Raw genomic sequence first — 16,236 nt, forward strand, 5'->3', positions numbered from 1 at the left:
ACTGGCCGATAGTCGTGCTGTCTCCAGGGCTCAGCACCAAGAACCAGGCAATCCAATGTGGATGATAATCCAGATGCTGGAGGGAAGGAAGGAGGGAGAGTCAAAACCCAAAAATCTGTTCTGCTTTGACTTACAGCTGCAGCCAATAAAAGCTTTCAAAGTCTTTTCTGAAAGTTAACATTACTAGGGGATTTGCAGTGCTCACTAGAGCGCACATAGCAAATGCAGTTTGAGCATTACTACTGATGAATAAACTTCAAATATTTTTTACCACCACAGATGATTGTTCAGATTTCAGCCACTTTTACATATCAGCACAGGGCCCTAGTGAAATCTTGTCAAAAACTATCCCAAATCAGTGATGATTTTAGTGTAAACCAAGAAGGAAATAAATTTCTTCCTACTTGCGTTCTTAGCGCTAGCACTGGTAAGGAACAAGCCAGATACAAACACAGACGTGGAACATTTCCTTGGAGATCCATACCTTGGAGTGGCATTATTACACAAAAATTTCAACTTTTAATTTAATTAAAGAAAAATGAAATGCTTCAGGCCAAAGGTTGGGCAAGGACTCTTGGAAAAAATAAAACTTAAAAAGCTTAAAACCCAGCAGGCAAATAAACTCTCTAAACTTATTATTTTTAAAAAACTCATGGTTCAAGAAAAAAAAAAAAAAGTCTTCTGATTTTCCAGAGGGAAAAGGGTAGTTCAGTCATCATAGCTCAGTGGCTGAAGCTGACAAACACAGATTCAAAGAGTCAAATTTTAGAACCAAAACAATTTTAACTGTTTGGCAGAGAAATTAATTTTATATGTTACACTAATTTTTATACTAGAGACTTGTTCACTGTACATGTTCACTTCAGATAATAACCGTAAGAAATATCCCACTGATATACGGGACTTGTTTTAAAACTCCTCATTGTAGGTTTAATTTTGAATCCTGTGAGCATGCTTATACGTAGCATACAAAACACCCTTCATTTTATTACGGTTTTAAATCTTTCTTCCAGGTCTGGCCTTGCAACCACTTGTCTTGATAAAATAGGTCACTTGAAAAAGGAAAGCTCAATAAAATGAATTACAAAACCAACAAGATTAAACTGATTGTGCTGTTTTTGTACAGTGCAGCTGAATTCTGCAAATATGCTGCTGGCTGTGGTTTGGCATTTAACAGCATGTGATCAGTGAGAAGGAGGAAATTTTATTCTCATTAACTGTTGCAGATTTACTGCAGTGAAAAAGGGCTATGTAACCTGAGAAGTGACAGAATGGAAAGATCAAAGCAGCAGTCTGGAAACTAAATAAACCTTCTGGCTACTTCCTGCAAGGAAAATTCACTCTGGCAATGTAAAACAGAGTCCAGTTAAAAACTACTCTCAGTTTTATGAGCTGTCACAGCAGCTTGAGTGGTTTGGACCAGTCAAGTTTAGAACATTATATTTCCTTGTTTTTGTCTCAGATACTTCTGTAAGCAGTTTTATAGTTTCTTTTTCTTTTTTTTTTTTTTAAAGAGAAAAATAAAATTCTTTTCTTTTGGTTGAAATCGAGAAGGTCACAGCTAAACTCATTAAAAACAAGCAGGTCTTCATTTGCACATTCCATTCCCGTTTACTACATTTTAATATTTTGCTTTGAGATTTATAAGCAATGTACATTTGCTTTAATAACTCTTCCGCATTCTGTTCACTTATTGTTTAATATAAGTGCAAATCAGTTTACAGAGCCCAGATGGCTTGTAACCAGGGAGCCAGCCTATTCCTAGTAGCACATCTGGAGGGACCAAGAGCAGCAGACAGAACGTGGGAATTAATTAATGTTACATTTCAGAAGAGACAGACCCAGGTTTGGGGGCTTTTTGGGTAAGACATTCCAAAGGACTTGAGCTAAATACTACGGCATTTTGGTATTCTTTTAAAATTCTTAATAGCCACCTAAACCATGCCGGTTAAACGAGGCCAACTGCAGGTGGAATACAGTAAAATAAAAAGCAACTAAAAAATGTAAAAGAAGTGACGGCAAGTGAAAGAGGCCCAAGTATCCTATATTCCAAAAGAGCTGAAGTGCATTAAAACCTCAATGCTGACTCTCTTCCCAAGCAGCATCTGCAACTTGCTGAAAAAATGGCACCTTTAAAATATTCCCAAGCAAGCTATTTCATCTCCTAGCATACTAGTGTAATTGTTCAGAGCAATTAAACAGCTCTTACAGTAAACGAAACAAGTGCAACATGATCCTTCACCATCACGGACCACACACCTTGGAGAGGTGGTGTGGTCCGGTCACTGGGGCATGGCTGAGCAGTACCGCTCTACTCCAGGCTCTACTCCAGGCTCCAGCACCTGACTTTGGATGAGTAACTTCTCCTTGCCTTTGGTTCCCTGCCCGTCTTGCCTATCAGCTCCCTGGTGCAAGGGATGTGCACTGCACTGTGGGCATGGCCTGCTTGGTGGGCGACACAACGAGAGTTGCTTGGAATTGTCTCCTGATACAGTCAAGAGTGCAGAATAATTAAGAAGAGAGTAATAATAAGCCAGCACCCAAGCACACACAAAAAAGTTGCTGTATGTAGAATACTGGATACGGAGAACGTTGTTCTCATCTGGATATTCCCAAATTACAGGCATCCTTTAATGGTGCGGTACGCACGGCTCTCCAAACCCTGGGGAAGTCTCATTGATGAATAAGGGTCAGAGAAAAATCTTGCCCTTGAATAATCAGGCTCTTGGTCTTCAAAAACACTACAGTAACTGCCCACATCATAGCAGCATAATTTGGTCAAAAATCGTATTAGTGACACCCAGACTGGGTTATAACATGATCGGGTTGCAGTATTTAATTTCTATACACATGGCTTTGAGAAAACAGCATGAAAAAACTACTGAAGTGACAACTAATGGGGAATATAACCACTACCGAAAACAAATGGAAAAAGGAAAGAGGTAACCGATTTAGTATTGGTGCAGAAACAAATTATTATGAAGTAGACGTGAAGAAATTCAAGCTTGTATTCAAAAGCTTTTGGTGATGAAGCACTCAGGTTCTGGAAGCATCACTCCCACATTTAAGTACCGAAGGAAAACAACTACACAGTGAATTCCGATTCAGGCCATGACCCAGGATCTACAGAAATCAAGTGAAGTCTTTCAATAAGCTTGTCCCAGACTGTGATGAAAACCCTCCAGAAGACAGCAGTTCCTACTTCCTTATCACTATGTTTTAGATATAAGATCTTAATTCCAAGCATATGTACCACCTGAACAGGCACTGATGAACAAAACCAAACTTACCTGCCTCTGGCACATGACTAGTCAGTAAATGCTGCAGTGTCCAAATGAGAAGTGTGCTTTATCTCTGTTATGTCAAGCCATATAGAGCATTATCAGAAGTTTAGCAAAATCCTCCTGATCATTTTCAGTTCAACTTCTTTAAAACTAAACGTCTAGACAGTTAGGACAACAGAATATGATTTTTTTTTAAAAAAAAGATTCTAAAACTAACAACATTTTTGTGGGATAAAAAAACCAACCACCCAAACAAACACCAAAATAAACCCCCTTATTTGTCTCCAGAAACTTCATTGGTTCTGAGCTTTGCTTTAAGGCCTTTTCAAATTCCTTTCAGTGGGATTTACAATTTGCTAATACTGATGTGTGATAAACTAATAAAACCTGCCTACAAGGTTATAGGCCCAATTTACTAATAAAACCTAATTTGATTCTCTTGGGAAATGCAAATTAAATAGTGTCCAAATGGTAGAAGCTGCATACAGCTCTGCTGAACATACTGCAAAGGCAAAAAAGGGTTTTTTTGTTTTTAAAATAAAATGTTAAGTATGGAAAACAAAAAGTAACGCACAGAACTGCAAGAGATACCACTATGGTAAAATGTTTGAAAGTAGAATCACATTGTGATAATTATTTACACTCTATTAGTTTTTATTTCCATTAAGAGACGTTACACTCACCATATGTCCACCTCTAAGACAGGAAAGCATTACTGCGTCTATTCAAATGATGAGGAAAGAGACGGATACTTTCAGTTCTCCCGTAGCACAGACCCCACATGATAACATGTTTTTACATGATAACATGTTTTTATCTACAGTAATCTTTCCAAGAACCATGAAACAAAGTTTCTTCTGCCACTGATGGCTGTAAGGGGTTGCCTGAGGCAGCTCGCTTTTACTGTCTGCTAACGGAGCAGTTCGTCACCTTCAGAGACAGCCTGCAAGATCGCACTTAGCTGCTGAAAGGCTGGGAGGGGAACCTTCAAACTTGTAAATATACTGTGCGAATTAATGAAAATACAACGTGGATGAGAAATACTCCATAGCAAGGTCACCAGCTCCTTCAGCCCTTCCCTTTGGAAGCAGGTTCCTTATATCAGCAATATATCCTGTAGGCTTTAGAGACTAAAGCAAGGAAGAGACGAAACCCTAACTTCAATGCTTGAGAAGTACAACACGTCACTGCTTCTAATTGAAGATGAGGATCTACATGGAAGACAGCTATAAAAGTCGACATAGGCTATAAGTTACAGGTACAACCATTTGAAAACGTTTTGACAAACATTCACAACGTAGGCATTTGCCAGCACCTAAAGCAGCTCCTGTACCAGCCCTGAACAAGAGCTATTCAGCTGTGACTCAGCTGGGAGTTCACACCACACTCAGGAGTCAGAAGGAATGGAAGGCTACGGACCCAGGTCTTTCCCCTCCACCATGAAATTCACATCTGATCTCCATCAGGGTACCCAAGCAAAAAAGGCCTGTGGTTATGACTATTCTTGCCTTTCAATGTGGGCTTTTAGCACAAGCAGACATGGCATGTGGGTAGCGTAGCTAGAGATAAGCTAAGTCACAGCAACAATCTTCCCCATGCTCCCACCAGGACCTATGGCCACGTATTAAGTTACTGAAGCCCACACCAGCGCAGTTCCCGTCAGCTCGAGACAACAGCTAATGGTTACTTGCCAACACCAGACACAGCCTAACTGAAGGCAATGCAGAGCAGCCTGCAAGGTCCTGGCTCCATAAACTCAGCTCACAAAATATCACAATGACCTGCCATGGCAAAAAGAAGAAACGCAGCTACAGTGTGAGGCTGTAAATCCAGGCAAGAGGCAAGATGTCCCACCAAGGACAGAGACAGACAGTCACCCCATAAAACTGGGTTGGTTTGACATGCCAAACCGCACTGCTTCCTGGGAAGACGCTTCAATCCGCTCTGTTGAGTGGAGATGTGAGTGCACACGCTGGGAACAGCGCGCACACAGAAACGCCTTGTCTCACTGAAAACGAAGATTGTGCAATGGCAGCTCTGCTACATTTTATAATGAGGTTAAAGGATTCTGTACTGAAGAAAACTTCCTCAGGAAGAAAAAAAAAGTTCTGGCTAGCTCCAGCATTCCTGACTATTCATCTTTCCAAAGCTACAGAGAGGATTTGTGAACTCTGATGAAGATATTAACAGAGAATTGACTTTCGCACTTAGCTTTTACCGTTATCTAGTTATAGCTGGGAAAGGTTAAAACATGGTTGCTTCTCCAAAGGGTAAGGAAAATACTGTGGATCTCTCCATTATAAAATATTTAGCCATCATCATTATGATTGTGTCTTAAGAAAGTAATTAGTCTCTAGAAGATGATTAAAATTTGATAAATGACCCTATATTCTTGAAGATGTCTTTCAGCTGGTCTTTATCCCTTGCAGCTCAGACACTAAACTGTCATCACATCAGCCAAAAGGTGAGGGATTTTTTGTTTGCTAGAATCATAAAACTTTCACTCTATATTAACAGTTACCAGAACCAGGAGCCTTGAATACAGATTTTAATAACAGATGAAAATTTCAAATCTTTGCCTAATGCCCATCTGCTTCTGAAAGACAGTAAGATGATTCAAAGCTGGTAATCTAATCACAAAAGTCTTTTCCTAGCCAATGAAAAAAACCTGGATACAAGCTGTCAAAACAACCTCCTCAGCCATGTCTTTTCTGCTGAATAGAAAACATACCTTACAATCTGTTTGCATTCAGCTCCAAACCTTTGAGGAAAACAAGAGATGCTGTTTATGTATTTTATCACCACTTCTGTGTACATTGTATTCTGAAATAATTCTATTTATAGACTTCATACACACAACAGTTCAACTCCACTAAGAATATAGTTCAGAAATAAGAGTTGTAAACTAAAGCTGCACAGACACACAAGCTAGATTACCAGACACAAAGCATTTCCATTTCTAACAATGCCTTGGGTCCCTATAGTGAGGGTGGCAGTATTAGAAAAATGGCAGCTTTCCAGGTCGTCACTTACATGCTGCTTTTTCTTTATGCTGACATGTACCAGAAACAATTATCCCTCCTTGCTTCAGGAGATGTCCAGAATAGCAAGCACGCAAGCAAATCTACAGGCTGAATTTAGGACTAGATACTTCTACAATTCCCCTCAAAGTTGTTCTGTACTTCATGATGCAGGACTTGATCATGCAACGTAGCATCCTCAACTCTTGACAGTAGTCAGTCTCTGGGTTTCAAAGGAAAGTCCAAGAAACTCTGTGAAGGGAAGGCAACGTCTTTGAAGAACACAGCGCCTACGATATTCCACCTAATTCACCAGATCTATAGCTGTTCTTACTGCTAACGCTATTACTTCATGCTTCCCTCTTAAAAAATTATAGGGGAAAAAAACCTGCTATGCACTAACTCTGTGAGTGCAGGTGCCTATAAATACCTTAGCTTTTTTAAACTCCCGTTTTACTCTTGACTTCAAAAAAAAAAAAAAAAAAAAAAGACTTCCCTAACCATCCAAGACTGTGCAGTAGGTCCAGGTATGTAGGTCCAGTGTCTCCTGGGACAGGGACTCCACAGGAGGCGGCTGTGTTATCCCTGCTGGGCTACGGGAACATCAGCCACCACACTGATTGCACATCTGGATATAGCTGCTGTTCCAATTCCCCTAAATCTTCCTGAATGTAACGTGGTGGAACTGCAACAGCAGAGGCTGCCCTGAACCTCTGCTGGAATTAGCATCCTACAACCAAGGAAGCACCTGGTTTCCACTATCTGCTCAATGCAGTATAACTGGAGTAACAATCTGATATATGCCAGCTGGTGTAGGCTGAGCTCCCTTGCACAGGTATTATCTAATATTTGTTTAGAGTGAAAATCTTCAAGGCAACTTTTGAGTTCAGCTGCAGTCCTTGAAAACCTCTCACAGATCCATTTCTTTGACTCCAAAAAATGAAGTTGGTGACCAGAACACACTTAGGCCCTGGTAACGCACTGGGGGCACCAACACTAGATCAGCTTCTCAGTGACAGGCAGGCACTAAAAATATAAGTCTTTCTGGCTGACTTGTCAGGCTTTCCTGGAGGCAAGGGGAAGTCCTGATCCAGCCCGAGCAAGTTGCAAGGATAGGAAATAACCTCAGAGAAATTAAAGAGGTAATACATCCTACGTCTTCATCTCATAGGAAAGCAGAAAGGTGAAGAAAGGATTAAATTATTCAAAGCTGAGTAGCAAGAAGTCAGCTCATGGTTGTCACCTACCTCAAATTTCACAGGGTGGTCTTAAATGACAGAAGAGACTCCTTCAGAATTTACCCTGTTACTTAGCAAACAACTGTTTCCATTACAGAATAAAAAAGCCTAATACAAGAGGCCATGGCCAGACAACACAAGCACAACAAATAAATGTATAACAAATAAAAAAAAGCATAAATAAACCCCACAAAAATATGCATCTACTCATTGTTAGGTCATCTCTCTTTGACCTGACAAAAAAATGTTCCAATGGACTGACTTGCTAGTTGTCTAAGCAAATCGTAACTCAGCTTTCCTTAAAAACAGTTTCTGAAAACATATTCAAATATTAATAATAGAAAAATGAACCATTTTTATAACAAAAATCTTGATTTATTAAAAGCTGGATCTGGTTAAAAATAAATCCTTGACATAAGGTTCTTGTTAGCTTTAAACTGTAAGCATAAAAATACCCTAGAATTATGTTTTGGTATGGATGAAATGTACACTATATAACACATAAAAAGTGCCCTGACTTGCTGCTATTATTTTTAATTAGGCTCTCTAGCACGTATGGTTTTACCTTCCAACACCAATTCAAATTTGGGAAAAGGGAGGGTCTGACTTCTCCAAACTCATGGGACTGGCAATTCTACAGCTCATGCCTTGGAGCACTAATGCATTTTACATTAGCTCTAAGCATCAGGAAATCCTGGCTGCTGGCGCCAAGAAGTTCAAAACGATAATGACACCCATCTGAAAATGAGGATTCGCCATTCGACTGCCAGTATCTATTCTATCAAACAATTCAGTCCTGTTCTGTTACAAATAGGACAGAACATTTGCAGCAGTCCACACTGTTTCCAATTAGACTGTGTGTCTGGACTGCAGATAAATCCGTGGAGCAATCATATCGAAAAAAGTCTTCCTAGAAAACAGAATTCTAATGAGAAATTGGAATATTTACAGAAGCTATCGTCAACAGGTAATTACCAAGTTTGTCATTAGCCAAACTGCAGTTTTTCTGTTTTCTTTCTTGAGGTGAACCTCCAAAAAGCCTTGAGACATTACAAGAAAATTCTACAAATACTTATTTTAACTAGGTATACACCAGATGTATTTTGCTACTCATTTTAGTTAGAATACAATCAGATTAAAAAGCAGTTTACCAATGTAGCCCTCTGATACAGGACTGAAATTTGAGGTCGAGTGATCTACTTTACCTTTAACCCAAAGACACTCAAGACTATTTTTTTTTCCCCCCAGCCAAAAGCTTCCTGGCAAAATAAGAGCATCCTGACTGAAACAATATCTACATTTATTGGAAACAAAGAAGTCTGCAAGCTTCACCCTATACCCTTCACCCCACCTCCCAAGGACTGTTGCAACCATATACCCACACACTATTCTGGTTAATACAGAAATCTGCCATCTCCTGGGCTGTGCGTCTATTTCAAAGTTGCAAATGGTCAAGTCACATAGAGAAACTGAGGGAAGTCTGAGCTGTGTGCTACTCTTGGAGTCTTACTATCACCTGCACGCTCTGAAATGAAAATTGTGCATTTGGAAACAATCAGCACCAGTATTCCCTTCCCAAACACAGGCTCCATGCAAAGGGTTAATACGCTAGTCTGAACTTGATCCTTATGGAGTATAAACACTTCCTTTTTTCAAGGGAATCCATCCCATAAGTCCTACTTTTTTTTTTTCTCCCCCTGATCTAAGCATTTGAATTTGTTCTTAAAAATGTTACCAACATTCCACTCCTGCTGAATGTTCAGCTTTATGGTGCATCACAGGTAGATTAAACAGACAAGTGTAACCATCTACTGCCCTTTAACAACTACATGAAGTCAAAGTAAGGGAGAAAAAAATCTTTTTTTACTTCAGCCATACATGCTGTGAATTACTCATACTTTACAAATGGTGACTAAAGTCAGTGGTGAAAACAACATCCTTCCTTTGGAAAGAAGCAACTTCAACCACAGGGCTGGGCATGTCCAGCTAGCATCCTGTTAAAGTGAATTCTGTACCTTGACTGTAAAGTGTTTGAAGTATTTCCTCTAATGAGCGTACATAATTCATGCTTTCTAAAAGGCATTTCCTAAATGCTACAGGATCTACAAAGATTTCGTTCTTTGAAAAGCGTCTTTCTATTCTGACTCATGGGAGAAGTCTGCTCAGAAATTCAAACTGGAAGAGCTTGCTGACTTTCAGAGAAGGAGCGGTCACTGACCAGAGGGTGAATTCAGAGAAACATCTCCCAAAAGTCAAGCTGACATATTTTGCTTGTCTAGCAAATTTCAAAGTGCCCTCAGTAATCTAACTGAGAATACCTTCGCAAGACTAAGGTTAAGGGGAAAAAACACACCAAACAAAAACCCCCAAGCACACAGAAATAGTTTTGGCAGCTGATTTTTAACAATTTTAAACCACTGGAGACAAAAGGCTTCCAGGTAATCAGCATCTCAAGCCTCTCTTCTCTTAGGTATTTCCCAACAAAATCTAAATAGCATTCGAGTCATAACATGTAGTTAGTTGTGTGTTCTAGTTTTACTTTTCTATCCTCCAGCTTTTGGAAAGCTATAATGTATTATAACAGATATGTTAATATATTAAAAGAAACATGTAATTCAGCAGACAGACTAGACCTACTTCTTCGACGTAAACCATTCCCGCTGCTATGAGGGTGACAATTCTTGAACTCCACAAACATAGCCCTATAAAGAAACCTGAATAGCTATCGCTGGATAATATGCATTCCTCACAAAGAGCAACCTACCTGCTAGAGAAGGGATGCTGCCCAACGAGGTCTCCATTCTGAAGATGGTAATCGCTGAAGAAATCCGGACTCACTGCTCCATCAGGGGCTATTAGGCCATCTATGACAGATACAGTGACTGTTATGAAGGAACATGACTTCAGGGTAAGCAGGCAATGCAACCTGTCCTGGTTTGCCTAAGGATTTCATTAGCAACTTGCAGTATTTCTGGGAGAAATGTCAAGCAACAGTAATAATGAAAACCAGCAACTTTATTACAAGGAAAAAACCTTACTGGGACACCAAGTAGCTCAGCCTAATACCCTGAAAAAAGCCATAGCTAGGAAATATTATCTTACCCCTTATTCCTCAGACCTGTAAAGGTTTTATCAAGACTCATCTTGTCTGCCCCATCGTGAAAGCGAGCCCAGAGGAAAGGTAATGAGAGGGGCCAAACATCAATCTGGGCCGGCAGCACAGAAGTAGAAAAGCAGCAAAGGTCTAAATTGACCAGACTCCACCCTTCACCACTGTATCTCTTAAAACTGGTTGAGAAAAACAGGAAAGCAACTTCAAACCTACTTCTTTCATCTCCCCCATATTTTCATGTCTTCTAGCTATTTCCTGAAAGGTGGTCTTTCCACATGATATTCTCTGAAGAACATGGGCTACAGTTTTCTTTTGCTTCCTTTGTATTAAAACATTAGCATATGGAGACATCTGTAAAGCCAGTAGTATTCCTTAAAGGCTTCACAGTCTCCACTTGCTTTGCAAGGAAGAGAAGAAAACTGGGGGCTAACATTTCCCTCTGTTACATCAGTGTAAGTCCAGAGTGTCTTTGAAGTGAAATCACTGAACCGACCCCAGCTGAATGAGAGCACAGCTTAACTCTTTCCTGTTCCCATTCACAAAACACATTTCTTGTGAATACTAAAAGGGCACAGTTCTTACTTGGTAATTAGTATTAGGTCTAGTCAGATAAAATGAGTTATTTCATTAAAACAGACCCTACATTGGTTTGTCTCCATTACTGTATGAAAATGATCCCAGGCTTGTAGCGCAGAAAGCATCCCAATAAAAACAGGGCAGCAACAGGTACATTCAGACTGATACTTTAACAGTTTAGCAGAAAGGAGAGAGAGATTCCCAATGACCAGGAAGTTACAAATGCCATCCCACTTTAAAGAAATAGAGATAAGATCCAGGGAGTCACAGGCCACATAGCTTAACCTCTGTGGTTTCAAAACTACTAAAGCTGCCTGTGCAGGAAGCAGTGGAAAGTTACTTACAGACACAAGGGCTTAGAGATGACTACTCAGGCATTCAAACAAATCTCCCTGTGCTTTATGAATTTACCTGACGTTTTTTGAAGATAATATAGTGACAAATGATAAAAGGAACAGAATTGACACATCTACATTTCTAACAGACATTTGATGAGGTGCCACAGATTCATTTAGAAGGTAGAACCTCACAGAAAAGTGACTGAATACAACGCAAGACTGTAAATGAAAAATGCTAGCCATGATCAGACTACATTTTAGCAGCATATGATAGCTGTACATGCCTACATTCTAATTGTATACATGTGTATACAGTATGTGAAAAAGTACTCCTTGACAAGCGAGTAATCTGGTGCAGATCTGTATTACTGTCTTTCAGCATGTTCAGCGAGACACGAGGGCCCTGTGATACCATACGGATGTAAAACGACCAAAGAAGAGGAAGGCAAGTTGAAATGGCTATTAACAACACTTGTGCCTGGTTTTCTTATCTCACCACCTATTCCGTATTTTTCACAGAAAAGTAGTGAGGGAAAACATTAGCACTTTCATACCTGCAGCACTTCAGATCAATCAATTTAGGGGCCTGTATTTTAAACAGTCAGGTTTGGTTAAAACTTATTTGAAAGCAGAGGGACTTAAACCCAACATCTATCTTTACACTAATAAAGGAAGCACTACCTTTTAACTCTGAGGCTAGAGCTACCACTACTTAAAGTGTCTTCAATCAAGAGTGTTAACATTCAAGCCATAACACTCAGAGTTATGGCTCACATGAATTATGGGAAAATGAATAATGCACATGGATAGCATCAGCTGCATATAATATCATTACACAGTTGAAGGACATCTGTTGTTATGTACATTTCAACATAAATTAGGGTTATGTACTTCCAGAACAAGAGAGACATCGAGCTCACAAAGGTAACTTCAGAGATTCTACCCAGTTTCTCATGTAGGTTTAAATTAATATGCAAGAGAGATGCTGGTGTATCATTGCAATAACGAATTCATCTTGCCATCGGTGAACTTAAGAACTATTACTGCTGAGGAGGCACTTGTACTGAGCAGCTGCCATCAGTACAGGTCAGTTCTAAAATGATCAAATTGAAATATAGGATAATTTCGACTGCACAAAGACTTGTATTTTTGTTATTTCTTTGACTAAGTAATTCTTTGTCTTTCAGAAACCTAAACGCCTACTCCGATTGGTACAATAATCCATAGCCTTTTCAAAGGAATATTATGTCCCCTCTGGCCACATCTCAAAAGTATAAATCCAGCACACCTTACTGGCACTTGTCAGAAGGAACCCGAGAAGTGAACCTGTATTTTGAATATAATCACCTACTCTTATGCCTTTGAAAACAAAAGCACTTTTCAAACATCTGCAGAACATATCATTGGAAATCTGCCTCTCCTTCCTGGTCAAATATCAATTCCAACACAAAAATCTTTGTTCAAATAACATTAAGCCTGTAACATAAATGATTAAAAGCCAGGAAATTCAGCATTACTGGTGCCACTCCATCTCTAGCTCACACAATTGGGGAAAAAAAAAAGTGGCCCTATGAAATAAGCAAAGGTTTATAATTAAGGCCTGTAATGGGGAGACTACAACAGGCACGCTGGCACATCTTTAATTTAGGTAGCCTAAAGGAGACTTGATGTAATAAAGGACCCTGGTACCATACCACACATGGCTCATACTGCTAACCTTGTAGGTCTAGAAGAGCAAGATAAAGCTACAGGAATCAAAAGTGAAAAAACATACCACTAAAAAAGCAAGTTGCTATGGCTGACATATGCAATTAAAAGTAGAAGAAAAAGAATGCCTAAGTTCTTATATCCTTTGAGAATAATTTCTGAAATGCTACCGAGATCTCGCACAACTATTTTCTCACTGCAACTACAAGTAAAGCTTATGGGTTTCAGTGGGTTTGTTTTTCTTATTACTATTCCTGCAAATGCATCCAGAGTCGCAGAGTTTTGTGACTCATGCTTCATAGCAAAGGACTGGACACTTCTGTGGAAAATAAAAAACACATACTCAAACCCAGCAATTAGAAAAAATATATCCATGCACACACAGTCATCCAGGAGTTTGAAAAGCATATAAAACCACAAGTTTGAGAGCATAAGCCAACTCCTAGTTATGAAAAGTTATGAAGACATTTATCCGGTGGGCAAATTATTTCATGATTGTCTCCTGCAGAGATTTTTAACCTTCCTCTGAAACAGCTGGGAATACTGGACTAGATACATCAGTGTCTTAATCCAGTATGGTAACTTCTATTTTCTTAGGAACTACAAAATCTTTATGAAAGGAGACAGACAGCAGATGCCACCCGAGATCCCCCAGAACTGTGCCATTATGCACTACTAATAGGACTAAGCAAAATGATGAGAAGCCTTTTTTATTTAGAAAATTTCTTAGCACTAATCTCAAACAAGAACATTACTATTAAGAATAATTCTGGGGTGGTTTTTTTTGTTTTTGTTTTTAAGCTAACTTCAAATTGTCAAGTAATCAAGCTCTGTCATATGAGGAACTGAAAAAAAAATTATTTACAAAGGAGATTCACACACCTCCCTAGACAGATGATAGCAAAACCCATACAAACAGATTAGATTAAAACCATGGAATGATTGCCTTTGCTAAGAAACCTACAAGTTTGATGTGGCTCAACTAAAGTCCTTCATCAAGATCTGCAATAAAAATTCATTACAGAACTAACACATGAGACAGAACAAAATTCAACATCAAATCACATACCTGTGAATTTAACAGGGATGAGAAAGGGCTTGTGTTTGCAAAGCAAAGAAGCTTTGACACAAGAAATAAGTGTGAAGAACAAGGCTGGGCCATCTTTATTCAAATCTGTTGTCACGGTCCATTAGCTCTCTGATAGGTCTACTCATCTTTCTGAAGACGTGCAACACTTTTTAAGATCACTGACCAAACAGTACTCAACCCATCATTAATATCCTGACAAGGACAAGCCCATCCTGGCTGGCACATGTCAGTGCTGCTCCCAGTGACACAAAAGGGTAGCTGTCCCACTGCTCCGAGTCAGGGGATTCTCCCTACAGCCCCAGGTCAAGCTCCCGTTCCAAACACAGAGGTAACAATCCCAGTCCTGAACACTAATACATGCTGCCTTACCTGCGTTGTAGAAGAGGTCAGGTCTTTCCAGAATATCCCCTTCATGGATGTAGGGCTCAATACGATCATCGCCATACAGATACTGCTCACTGTCATCCATCTGCCGACTCTCTACCATCTCCAGCCACTGAGAGTTGTGCCATCGAAACTTCTCGCTCTGGATTTTTTTAGCCCATTCCTCATCATATTCCTGTTAAAAATCACCCCACAGAATTTTAGAATGAGGTATAGACAAAGCTGCTTGGTTGAACAGGAAATGGCAGACGATCTGCATGTCAGCAAAATAGGCAAGTTTCAGGGCTCAGTGACTTAAATCCTCTATTCAGTTTGCAGAGTACTTGGAGCAAACCAGGGAATTATTTTGCAAGCACTAGGCATTATTCTGGTTTTGTACATGCAGCAGTACAATCGTTCTCTCATGGTTTGTAACTTTATGTCATCCAGAAAAAACTCCTGCTTTGAGCAGGGAAGTTCCGTCATCATAGTCTCCTCATTTGGTTTATCAAGAAGAGCCAATTACTGCCAATTTTCAGGGTGATTTCAGTAATTAATTACTAACACTGACCAAGTACCTTCTACACCCTCATTAGATGAGCATTCAATAGGACAACTAGTTACTAGAAAATACAACAAAAGAAGGTTGTGATAAAACAAAAAGTCTTGATTTTGTTTCACGAGTTCCAATAAGACAGGATTTAATTTTCAACTTGTCAAATTTTATAATGGCTTTTTATGTTTAATATCAAGTACCCACAAAAATGGTACACAACATTTGTAATAAAGAGGATATGGGAATCCAAGATACAAAACTAAAAATCTCAGAGGAACTTCTCCAGAAAGCTGAGGAAAACAGGATATAGGTTCCAGCCACTACGGAAATAAAATGTAGGCATGAAATTTCAGTTGGATTACAGCCTAATTGCACTCAAGTGATCTGATATTCAATATAAAGGAGCATCAAAAGGAAGCAACAGCCTACGATCGCTGCAATCAGCTATTTAGAAGGCTCTTCTAAACACAGCAGCCTACGTGGGCTGTTGATTACCACTGAGGGAGCACAGACCTGCGGATAATAGTCAGTTTCTCAATATTACTGGAAAGATAGGGCACAGCTAACTACAGCAAACTCCTCAACATCAGAAATCTCCAGATGTTATCAATTTGGGAAGATTCACAAATAATGCACCACGGTTAGTACTTTTTTAATCAGAGGATTATGAACAAGAGTAACATTCATAACCAAAGTGTTTCTACTTCTGGGAAGAAATACCCTCGCAGAACAGGTCCCACTTTGTTGTCTTCTAAGCTAACCGCAAAGGTGAGAAAAATTGAACTTCAACTCTCACATTGGTTAACACATGATCTGGACAGACTTCCCTTGGAGATCTAGCTGGAGTAGTTTAAGGTTTTAAAAATCTGTTTAACTTGGCCCTGAAGGGGATGAAGAGTGTTCACACAATTAGTGACAATGCCTTGGCTGCAGAAGTGGTAATTTCTCAAAC

The 16,236-nt window shown here is 39.5% G+C and overlaps 1 protein-coding gene across 2 annotated transcripts in view; it reads right to left on the reverse strand.

Moving 5' to 3' along the window:
- Window positions 1-16,236, reverse strand: part of KIFAP3 (kinesin associated protein 3) — a 71,158-nt gene that overhangs the window by 9,447 nt on the left and 45,475 nt on the right. Inside the window, exons 18-20 of one of the 2 annotated variants that reach the window (XM_055815472.1) lie at window positions 14,735-14,924; window positions 10,307-10,406; window positions 4,103-6,556 (exon numbers count right to left, since the gene is read on the reverse strand). In XM_055815472.1, the coding sequence (XP_055671447.1) occupies window positions 6,535-6,556; window positions 10,307-10,406; window positions 14,735-14,924 (312 nt within the window). In that variant the 3' untranslated portion in view covers window positions 4,103-6,534. Of the gene's footprint in view, window positions 1-4,102; window positions 6,557-10,306; window positions 10,407-14,734; window positions 14,925-16,236 lie in introns of those variants that run through there. The other variant, XM_055815471.1, reaches the window with a different exon arrangement.

This window comes from Falco peregrinus, chromosome 10, assembly GCF_023634155.1.
Source record: "Falco peregrinus isolate bFalPer1 chromosome 10, bFalPer1.pri, whole genome shotgun sequence".
NCBI classification, from domain to species: Eukaryota; Metazoa; Chordata; class Aves; order Falconiformes; family Falconidae; genus Falco; species Falco peregrinus.